The following is a 12101-nucleotide window of genomic DNA, read 5'->3' on the forward strand; positions in this document are numbered from 1 at the left end:
AGCACAGCCCTCTGCTTGTAGAAGGCTGTGCAGAGCCCATCCAAACACCCTCAAGGGGAGCTGCCTTTCTAATCTGCCTCCTCTTGCTTGCCCTTCAAAAGAGTTGTTCTTTAGGGCAGGGGAAGGAAATAATTGTTATCACTAGATATTGATACAGATTATTTAAAGAGGGAAGATGTGGGATAGTGGCAGATTGTTTCAGAACATGAAATACCGAATAATAAATAAAAAAATCTTTATTTTTAGATGTCTTGCAAGTGGATTTGGAGAACAGAGAACTGATTTATTTGGCTTCAGCCTAAAAGCTAGGGAAAAGACCTTATATTTTTCTAAGCATTTTTTGTTGGGTGGCTCTTGGCTGTTTTGTACTAGTGTGTGAATTCTCTTTTTCTAAAGAATCTTTCTGATTTATCTTCAAAGAGTATTTCTCTTGGTTCATTATTTTGACCTAAATTGTGTCTTTCATAGGTGACTGGGTTTTTTTAAATTTTATTTCTTCTCTGAAACCATTTGCTCAAAACTGCATTTTTCCTCTACAGCTATTTTTCGTTAAACATTCTCTCTCCCAAGAGGCTGTTGGCTATTTATCAATATTTGATCTCTCTGTAAAGCATACTTCTGTGGGGTGAATGTTTATTATGAAATGGTGTCTCTAAAGTGAATCTTATCAGTTCTTGATCTCTTTCTGTCTGCCTCAGTCTGCCTCTTTCTTAGCTTGCCTAGTGGCTTGAAGAAGTACTAAATCTCTCTATTTTAACAAAAGTAAATGCAATAAATAATGACAATGAAGTCATTACAATAGCAAATACTGAACAGCAAAAGGAGATGCATCAGAATCCAGCACAATACAGTTTCCAGCAGGTGCTCAGCAAAGAGCTTCAATCTGTGCTAAGTGTTTATAAGTATAAAAGAAGAAATCCCCTGTGATATTTCCTTAAAATGTAAATATCACAAACTGTTTTTCAGGGAGTTTTCAGCAAAATGAAAATAGTAGAATAAATAGCAGATAATGACCACCTCTTTGGCAGTTGTTTGGTCATATCAGCCAGGCTAAACATTATTGAACCCAATGTGCTCTTAATCCAACTCCTTTATTTCAGTGATGAATCTGAAAAGACTAGTGATGAACCTAAAGAGCATTGCAACACTTCCTTTATTATACTCTTTATTCAGCCTATGGGAGCTAAAATACTGATGCTGTTAGAGACCAAATAGTTTTCATTAGGAGATGATAAAAGCAGCAAAAAATAAGTGGGAAAAAATATTTCGAGGGTTTCTCTTTGAGTTTGAATGGAGGTACATATTAGGTGGAAAGGAAATTATCCTTAATGCAGGCTGCACATCCCACTAATGACAAGAGTGTTTCTCCCAAGAGTAAACTGAGGCCTCTGAGCTGGTTTATGGATATCTCAATAGAGATGGTTGCATTACTCTGTCCTTTGCCTGCAGGCAGTCACTGAGAGCTTTTTCTGTGGTGCTCTTCTTGCCATAGATGATTTTGCAATATATACATAGAGAAAAATCAATGCCCTTTTAAAAATAGTTTCTTTAATGCATTTTACATATTGTACTTTCAATAGTACTAAGGATTTCTGGCAGCCTCTTAAGACATCCATTATTCATTATTCATTAGCTGAAATTCCAGTCTACCCAGAAAATACAGCATTCAAAGGTCTTGAAGTTCAGGACGTGCTAGTATTTTTTAACCTTATTTTTCTCAATATCCAACTATAGATCAGTGTTGGTTTCAGAGCTGATCAACTGAGTAATGATTTTTCTTTAGAAATAGAGATCAAATTTCAGGATTTTTAAATTTGCTTTTTGGCTTGTAAGCATTTTTAATTCACTGAGGGTATATTTTGTTTTACTTCACTGAAACTAATAATAAATCTAAAAAGGTATTTTATTTTTCTAATAGTAACTTCACTCAGAGTTCTACATGTTCAAAAAAATTCCTTCATATGGGTAACTCATGAAAAACTACTAAGTTTTCTCATTAGGTAGTTCTGGTTGTGTGCTGCAATGAGACAGATTTTTGTTGCTTAATTAATAGAAAAAGACCCCAAACCTTCCCTCTTTGGTAAAGTGCTCCTCAATGTGCAATTCTGCATTATCGTAGATGCTAAAATTGTGTTGTTAGGCTTTTCCAGAGCAGTGTGTCTCAGAGAAGAGTAATATTAGTCTGCTGCCACCTGTGCCTGAGAATGGAGGGGACCCAGGTTGCTTTGTATGCTCCTGTTCTTCCTGCTTGCTCTGAGGATGCCTCAGTGCTAGTATGTTTTCTTACAAAAATTGTTGACATTTACTCCATTTCAGTATGTAATTACTAATTAGCTTACTTTTGATAATATTATGGGGGTTTAGATGTAAATATGAAAGTTGAGAGTGTTGAAAATACCCTGATTGAATTTGCACAAATAAAATTGCTTAACTGGTGTGTCAGCTGGGCTAGCTTTTGGTGCTGTCCAACCATTCACATCAAAATGAGATGATGTTCTTTGGTAATTGGAAGATGCTTTTTGCTGCTTTCTTTTAATGGAAAGGTATTTGTTGCTATTAATAGTTGTGAAGTAAATCCTTGTCTGCATCCTATGGATTCTGTCTAAATGTGTGTTTTTGATAACTAGGAATAAATGTCAGCCAATCAGGACTTCAAGGTTTTGAGAAAATAAATACTCACAGCTCAGACCTACAGCACTGCCATTTGTCCTGCTCCCCTCATCAGTTAAGCTGTTTGTTACTGCCTCATTTGTATTATCTGCTTTTGCACCCTGTTCTCTCTAATTCCTTCCCCTGCATTTGTTTTGTTATGAGTTATACAAGTGCACACATTGTTGAGGAACCTGATTTTCAAGTGCCTGTACTATTAAACAATCACCAGTTATGTAAGCTGCAGACTACAAATGTGATCATTTGCAATATTATTTTGGAAACATCTAAGGGTTTGTGAAAGTGCTTGTGTAGATGATGTTTTTGAGAACATGTGTGTAATTCAAAATATATGTTGATTGCTAAAATTTCCTGTGTAATTCTTATGTGCCAAAAACTATCTATTTCAGGTTTGCCAGAACCAAACAGAGACAGTATATTCCAAGGGCTGAGAATGAATCAAGGATTCTACACATCTAAAGACTTCTTACCTTTGGTAGCAATGGCAAGTAAACCAGGTGTGTGGCACTGTGTTCCTGTTGTAATCACATTCAATAAGTCATTAGCAGATATTATTATATCAAAGGGTATGGCTACAAAGCAGCACATCCAGTCACAAAGTACCTTCCACTGAATATGTCTGGGACAGGGTTTTCTCTTGGTGAGTGGTAACATCAGGAGCATGGTCAGGAAAGTTAGTCTCAGAGATTAAAAACTGAATAATCATGTATACAAATCTAAACTTAGGGCGAATAATTTCCCCTAAAAAGTTTTATTTCTTATTTTGAATTATAGTCAAAAGATGACATAAGCTTCTCCTTTGAATGAAGTATCATGATAAAAATAGTATATGTAAGATGGTTTGAAAAAATCTGATATTAAAAAAAGGTGTTTCTGACTAACATAAGCAGCTGACTTGTAGATTGTTGATAAATTCTTTTACTTGATCCCAAGTCATGTGCTACAGGTTTTACAGACACATTTAAATCAGCACTAGTTCTTTACCCAATGAATTTACAGTCTAAGACCCAGGACACCAGGAGTATGACAGGAGTTAATAAGAAAGTGCTCAGTTCATAGGCACCAAATGCAGTCTTGTTTTATGGTTTCACATCTTTCTTTCAGCTCAGAGATAGCTGCATTTGCTCCCTAAGGAGTACAGATGCTTTCAGTATCCCTGAATATGAATGCTTAAGCCCCAAATATGTGATTTCTATGCCACATTTCTTCTTCGTCTAGATTCCCCAGACAAAAAAAGAAAAACACAGTTTTGGTGTTTTATTTAATTGGGACAGAATGTGGTATTTTACATCTGACTTAAATAACTTGTTTTATCTACAAACTGATTTTTTAGCATCATATAGGATTGCCTACTTATTTAGTAGACTTAAACAATTTTGAGAAATAGATATTCTATGGGAGATTATTCTGCTTATAAAAGTAACATTTATTACCCCATTTGATGCAAAATATTCCAGAAGTGAAATTCTGCATCCCATCTGTGCCATCTCTTTGCTGTTTCCATCAAATGCTTATTTCTGTTTATTTTCTTAAGCTCAAAGTAATCTTAAACGATTTGGGAGAAAAGGGTGAGCTTTTGGATTTTCTTTTTGAAGACAGAGATGTTTAAAAATAAAACAGGTTGAGAATATGCAGAGCAACACGTTCGTAGATTAACAAAGGAAAAGTAAATTCTGCAAAACAAAACTCTCGTGAAACAATGTGACTAAAAATACTTTGCAGAGTTCCAAGGAGATATGTAGCAGCTGTGTACTGTAAGTCACCTGCCTGCATGAGGATCTCTATACTGTGAGCCACATATTTCAAAATAATGCAAAGCAGCCCTCTTGATTAGCTAGCATATTTGATAATATGGGGTTTTTTTTATATTAGGTCTACAGTGGGAAAAAGGATGAACTTAGAAGAACTAACCTTTTCTGATTGACAGTAATAGATAGCTCTTTGGTGTTGTCTGTTAATTAACATGGTCTCTTTTACTTAATTTTCCTAGTGTCTGTCGGTAGCTATAGCCACCTTTTGCTCTTTAAGGCATGGAATTATAAAATAAAATATACATGTACTACATCTTCCTCTATCCTCCTTTTTTCACTGTGACAGTTATCTAAATAATAGACATAATAGACTTATTCATGGTAAAATACATATTCTGCCTGCTTATTAATTCTGAATGCCACTTGTTAATACACTTTCCTCCAGAAGGGTTTCCTCTTGCAAATACATAGCTGTGAATTTACCTCAGGAGTGTGTTCCCAAGAGCAAAGCAGGCTGCTCTGACTGATCTCATCTAGACTCACAGTCCAATGGCACTCTGAGCTGCCAGCCCCCTGCTTCACTTGTGCTTTTTCCACTGCTCAATTTGTATGGAGTATTAAGTTCACTAAAAATAAATGAGAAAAGTTTAGAGAGAATTTTAGCCTAAGAATCCTATTAAATAAATAGTCGATGTGACACCACATACATGGGCAGGGGGAAATTATAGCATTTGTCATACATTAAGTATTTTTCAAGTGGAGAGAGAATAGATGTATTAAGATGCTGTTTCTCACTCTGCTTATATGTCTAAATGAAAAGGATTGTTTACTTCAATAATACTTGTGTTCCACAATTCCATGTGAAAATCTGCTATAGTAGGATACTTGAGTTAAAGTAGAATAGGTAAACGCTTAGTGTCTCCTGACTGGAACTGTCCTGGACTCAGTAAGAATATGGCTTTGTATTATTTATGTCAATATTTTTCAAGTTATAACCATTTGCCTAACCAACAGTTAGTTGTACTCAAACATGTGATAAAGTGCAGTTTCATCCAGGGAGCAGACACAGTTCAGTTTTACTTAACTGTTTCTTCTTTAATTGAATCATTAAATACAAGCTGTAGATGATAAACACATAATGTTATCATTTTCTCCATGTAACTTTTTCCAAATTATTTATAGAAAACTACTGTAGATTAAACATTTTCTTCCAGTAGAAGAACTAGGAATTACTGTAACAATATTCTTTTTCTTCATGTTCAGCTGATGAATAGCCTCAGAGAATCATGTCACCACCAGAACAGTGTCAGTGCTTTATAGAAATCTGAGGGGACTGATGTTGGTATACTATTACACAAAACTATAACTGATTACAACTGGTCATCTTTTTTTGTTGTTGTTTTGTTTCATTGTTGTTATTGTTTTGGTTTGTTTTTTCTTTTTTTGTTTTAGCTGGGAGGATAATGAATCTGATGAGAGAGAAACTTACTTTTTGAATAAAAAGATCTCACAATTCTAGTTTCAATCTGACACGACCCACAATCCTACAAACATGTTGTCATTTGAATTCTCTCTCAATAGAAAGATGCAGCTGCTTAGAGTACTGACTATGAAATTATGTATATAAGCATATCTTAAAAGGGGGAATAAAACTGTCTTTCAGTGGAGCAGAATAATTTGATAGTGACACTCCATGCTTGGAAACTGTAAGATGCAATTTTACACTGCTTTGAGTACAAGTGCCTTTTGAGCTATCATGCAGAAATGGTTTCTCTACTTGAAAATGGGCTTTTCCTTTTATCTTTCAGGGATGTGTGCCTGTAACTCTCCGTTGCCACCAATCCATGGAACTGTGATTGTACTCGGGGCAGGAGACACTGCTTTTGACTGTGCAACATCTGCTCTGCGCTGCGGAGCCCGTCGCGTCTTCGTGGTCTTCAGGAAGGGATTCACTCATATCAGAGCTGTCCCAGAAGAGGTAAAATTGAATAGTAGCATTTCTGAGAAGGCATCTTAGGTATTTCTATGTGGCCTGGAAGCATGCTATAGGTACTTAGCAGACATCTTCTAAAGATTTTATTTATAAAAATGCTCTTAAAATGTAGGAATGTTTATGAAAGATCTGAGGCTCACTTTGTGTACTCAGTATTTAAATAATTTTCCACTGTTGTATCTGTTTCCTGACAAGACAGAGAGATGTATTTGGCAAGCAGGGGTTAGAATTTCTTGCAAGTTAGGAAATGAACTAAAATTCTCAATGTTGGAATCAAACAGCCATTAGAGTATTGTAGGTAACTCTTCAGATGGTGGTTAGATCTTATAATGATACCTTCTGGCTGTTGTTTAGGGAATCTCAGTGATTCTGACATTGCCTTGTGAACCTATAAAAGCTTTCTTTCTTGCTTTCTTACCTTTCCTTCCTTTCTGGTGAAAAAATTACTTACAGTGATTTTGGCTTTGAATCACTGCCAATGACAGTGAAGCAATGCTATTCATCACATATTTCAGCATCCCACTTGGTTTTTAGTTTGGCTTTGTACTTTGGCATTTATTAGGTCATCTGCACATTTTGAAATTATTCTGCTTCCTCAATTTATATGCACTATAGGAGGTTTTTTCAGATTTTTTTTTCTTATTTTGGTGGTCTTTTTCTGTTTTCATTTATTTGGTACATTGCCTTTTTATATAGTTCAGAATAGCACACCATCTAATATATCTTTATAATAAGATTTATGGTAGTTTGGCTGTCTGTTTCAAGAATGTGGGCACCTTAGATCTTCCAGAAGGGAAATGGAGCTGCAAAGAAAGTATTAGAGGGTTTCTTGGTGCATGATTTACTTCTGCTGCACTTCAGTCAAGAGTTCTAGACACAATGAGATTACTGAAGCCATTGCACAGACTCATGTGCTCTTCAGATTCTTTCTAAAATCTGAATGAAAATCTTTCATAGAAGCCTGGATAAATTTCTAAGAGTTGTCAAAAAAGTTTCTATTCATCCAATCATGCAGTGGGCCTTGAAAACAGTAAAATAAAAGTAGCTTCATTTAGTAATGGCCATGATAGAATCATTTCAGGTGGGATAGTACATGTTCAAAAAAGTTGTCTAAATAGAGACAGTCACATTCTGAAGATGATTGACTTAAGCAGTTTTACCACAGCAGAAGATCCTTAAGTGTGGATTATCACTCAGAAAACTGTTGCTTGTACCTGGTAGTCAGCATTTAATAAAATCTTAAAATCATAATAAACACAAATCAGGGCATGGACTAAGTTAATACTAGGTCACTTCTTAAATGACACAGATATTTATGTAAGAGAAATCTTTTATCCTAAAAGAAGTTAAATGTATTCAAAGTAATGAAAAAATAAGAAAATATATTGGAGAAATATTTGCCTTTAAAGCTTACTTACTGCCACTGCTTGAGTTGATGGCATGAGAGGCTTTGAAGCTGACAGTAAGATGACTGTCTGCACAGTGGACATGGCTGATGTTTGCTATAGAAGAATCCATGGTAACATCCTGAGGCAAAAACTGTTTTCTGGTTGGTTTGTTTGGGGTTTTTTTCCATGAAAATGCAGAATGTTAAAGTTATATATTTTATTGCTTCTACTCTACAGATGGAACTTGCAAAAGAAGAGAAGTGTGAATTTCTGCCTTTCCTCTCTCCTCGGAAAGTTGTTCTTAAAGGTGGACAAATTGTTGCTATGGAATTTGTTCGAACTGAGCAAGACAGCGATGGAAGCTGGAAAGAAGATGAGGATCAGGTTGTCCGTCTGAAAGCCGATGTGGTGATCAGTGCCTTTGGCTCCGTTTTGAGTGACGATAAAGGTAACCCTGACTAAGGCAAATGCAGATTGCTCTTCTAGCTGCATGTCCTGTCCTTTAACAGTGTTGTCAAATGGGTTTTCTGCAGGTTACTCAGCTTGTGGCTGCAGGTCCCCTTACAGGAGTTTGTCCTTCAGGTACACCTTTTAGAGAAAGACTTGGGGGTCGGGTAACTAAGCAGTTCTCTGCATATTGCTGGATAGAGCTGGAACTCAGCATTGAAGTACAGTTCCTCAGCGTATATTTTTCGTCTCAGTGCAAGTGGGATCTCAAAGAAACTCTTGGGAATTTCTTCTGATCTCATTAATTAACTCTAGAGAAACTCATTATGTTACATCTTTTAGCTGAACTGATCTGATCTCTGAAATATCTTTTTTTTTAACTTTGCAAATTAAACAGGCATTGAAACATTCATTATTCTGGTTCAGCTGGTCTGGGTATTTCTTATTTCTTGTGCACATACATGAGAACTGAGACTTCTCTCTTACACAATATTCTTAGTTGCACTTTACAAGGCTTAGTTTTAAAAAACAGCAATTACTTAAGTCTGTATTAAAGATACAGAAATTGGCACATTGATGGCATTTCAGAGACTGGATGGATTGTCTCCATTTAGCAGAGAGATGAACGTGAATACAGTTAAGAACATGGGAACTGAGCAGTGTTTAGACTGTTCTCTGACACTAGGTTAGATTTTAGGAGTTCAGGCACTTACACCAAATGTGACTGAGAATAAAAACACTAACTCAGCAGAAGACACATTGATACAATGAGAAGGTCTTTGGCTTGGAGACGGTCATCTAGGTTAGCAGGTTCTGAAAGCCTTGGTGAGCAATGTGCCTGCCTCTCCAGGGCATGGTCATGCCAGCCGATTAACCCATGAGATGTTGTCATGGTCCTTTGGGCCATACAAATGCTCTGACAGAGGACTTGGCAAATGCCTCAGATTGCACAAGACCAGAAAATTTGGTATTCAGAATTTCTTAGTGTAATGTACTTTTGTGAATCTTTGCAATCAAGTAAAATGGTAAATCCTAAGTGATGTGAGCAGGCTCTAAACCTGAATGATGTACTCAGCACTCCCTGCTCTACATCCAATTGTATAGAATGGTAAACCATCCTGCAGCCATGAGAAGAGTCTAAACCCTCTCCTACAGTAAAAAGAGGGATCAGCCTGGTATTTTGAGGAACATGTGAAGTGAATACATGAAGCAATCCTATTTTGTGTGTGCTACTAATATTTTGGGACAGTTTCTTGCAGTGAGCTCCCAGCTCATTACTCAGGGCTGCCTGCTGGCCTGCTGCTGCCTCCTGTTCTACAGGGCACAGGAGAGAACAGACTGCATTTTTCTTGGAGCTGTATAGCTGTGGAAAGACTGTTGTTTGTGTGGGTCATATTTCAGGGTTCAGTCTAACCTCCAGGACACAATAAGAAGATTTAAGCAGTTTTTTAAGAGATTCATTAACTACTCTGATGGTGGTATTGATCAACTGAGAATTTTGGCAAATTTTGTTGGTTTTGTTGGTAATTTTGCTTTTAAAACCCTGTGTTTAGATTTTTTGAAAGGGTTTCTAGAATCTCATGTGGTAAATCAATATTAACCTGTTCAATCAATATGTTTTGTTGTGATTCATAGACCCCATGATACAGGAGTGATTCTGTTTTCTCCTACGTTAAAAATTATCTCAATTAAAAGACTAAACTTACTGTGCTAAGCAGCCAGTAAGTACTGTGCCATAGTACTGTGCCATTCTTGTATTTCCTAGGGCACATTCACAGTCTAAATTAATTGTTGAGAGGTTTTTAAATAGGAACATAAAATGGGAGGGAAACAGTCATGCAGCGAGCTGATCATGAGAGAATAGTCATTTACTTTGGGGGTGAGCAAAACACCTTAGTTTCATGCTGTATTTTGGGTGAAACTGCTGCTAGAAGAGCCATCAATAAAAAGGAAAAATGCAAGTCATTTGTTTTGGATGTTGTGAAAGTGAAAAGAAACTGAGACTTGAGTGCATAAAGTGCTTATTTTGGGCATACCATTTCAGTTGGTTTTAAGTATTTTCTTTTTTTTTAAGCTGTCTTAATGAAAGTCAAATTTGCTCTTCACCATTGAGCTGGATTACAACCAAAACTCCAGACCACTTCAGTGTACATAATAAAAATAAATGAAAAAAAAAAAAAGCCACCAAAACATTTCTTAGTGTTTTGTTGAGGTTTTTTGTTTTTGTGGTTGATTGGTTTTCCTAAATTAAGTACACTTCTGTATTCAAGAGATTAAAATATTCAGGTATTCCCCATCAAAAGATGGAGACGAAAATACTTGAGGTACTCAAAACTGGACAATGCCATGAGCAAACTGATATGACTTGGAGCTTGATCTAACTTTGAAGGGAATGGAATAGGTAACCTCCAGAGGGCCCTTCTGGTCTCAATTATTCTGTGACTGGGTGACTCAGGTGCAGGTTGAATAAACATGTTAATTGCTGCTCACACAAAGAGCTCTATCAATTGACCTAATTCATAAGGCACCTCAGGGAACTGCAAATGCATTATTGGTATGGGCTAAGATAGCAGGTAAAAGCTGTAAAAGCTGGTTCTACTGATAAAAGAATAAAGAAAATACTGTCAAAACCAGAGAGATTAAAATTAGATTTAGTCCCAGTTCAACAAAGTGTTGAGGGCAGCCTTGATGCTCACATTGGAAAGTTTTGTAAGAAGCCATAAGTGTGTGGGTGACTGAGCAGAAATAGCTCATAGGTTAGAAAGTTTTTTCTGGTCTATTATCCTCAACAAGATGTTTCCTATTCTTGCATGGTAACTATTAAATTTGCAACTGAGATTCCATGTGTTCACAATAGGTATTTATTCTTTTTTGTTTTGTTAAAATAAAATGCTGATGGTGTTTTTAAGCAACAGTTCTCGTGGGTATTCATCCTCCTGTTGGGAATCATATAAATGCATCACTTTAAAAAACTGGCTCCTAGTTCCATTTTATGCTCCTGGAGTTGCTTGTAGATGAAACCGGGGAGTTGCCTTCTAGACTGTTTCAAGAATGTTACCATTTTACTAAAACCAGTAAAAAACCAGCCCAACAAATTGTTCAAATCCTACTACTGCAGATGGAGTAAGAAAAATTTTTTACTTTTTCTTGAAGAAAAATTTTTTTGCAAGCTCAAGCTGCTTTATTTTGACTGCAAAGCTTACCAGAGCCTTCAAGCCATTGTAACTGACCCACAAAAACAAAGAGTTGTGAGAGGAATTTTGTACTTTTCCTTTGGTTATTGTTTTTTTTTTGCTTAGTTTGTTATTTTTTAGGCTTACAGTGTGCTTAGTGAATTACTGAAGTATCTTGTGTCACCGTTCCTAATTGCAGCTACCAAACATGTACACTTGCAATTCCGTGTGCTCCCTCACACTGTGTTCAGCCTCTGCATCCTACTTAACACCAGTCCCGTTGGTTTTAAGTTTGAACTTTGAATAACCCTTTTCTAATCCTTCTGATAAGCAAAGGGAACAATACTTTATACAATGCAATGCAAAATTTTGTAACAAATGCCTTTGTTCAGAATAATTTTCTTGAATTTGCAATGAGAACCATGGAGAAAGTATGGAAAATAGCACTCAAAATGCACTACAAAATTCAGTGCGGAGCAAAGGACTAAGCCAGGATACGGGACTGACTACCTGAGTTTAGTTTGACACTCTGTTTAGCAGGCAGCAGTAAAGAGGAAGAATTCACATGTAACCAGAACACTGAATCATAGCATGATAATGTCTGTTTTATTTTCTTGGAACAGCAGAAAAGAGAAATTAAAAAACATCCAAGCAAAATCCAAGCACCACCTTTGTAAAA

At 36.3% G+C, this 12101-nt stretch overlaps 1 protein-coding gene across 3 annotated transcripts in view; it reads left to right on the forward strand.

The window, feature by feature from the left end:
* The window catches only part of DPYD (dihydropyrimidine dehydrogenase), a 335322-nt gene that overhangs the window by 152294 nt on the left and 170927 nt on the right, over positions 1 to 12101 (forward strand). For all 3 annotated transcript variants that reach the window (XR_005956460.1, XM_041483444.1, XM_041483445.1), the window contains 3 exons: positions 3060 to 3167; positions 6230 to 6399; positions 8040 to 8250. Coding sequence is in view for 2 of the 3 variants with exons in the window: in XM_041483444.1 (XP_041339378.1) it covers positions 3060 to 3167; positions 6230 to 6399; positions 8040 to 8250 (489 nt within the window). In the remaining variant the exon portion in view is untranslated. The remainder of the gene's footprint in view (positions 1 to 3059; positions 3168 to 6229; positions 6400 to 8039; positions 8251 to 12101) is intronic.

This window comes from Pyrgilauda ruficollis, unplaced genomic scaffold (genome assembly GCF_017590135.1).
Source record: "Pyrgilauda ruficollis isolate IOZ18807 unplaced genomic scaffold, ASM1759013v1 scaffold6, whole genome shotgun sequence".
Classification (NCBI taxonomy): Eukaryota; Metazoa; Chordata; class Aves; order Passeriformes; family Passeridae; genus Pyrgilauda; species Pyrgilauda ruficollis.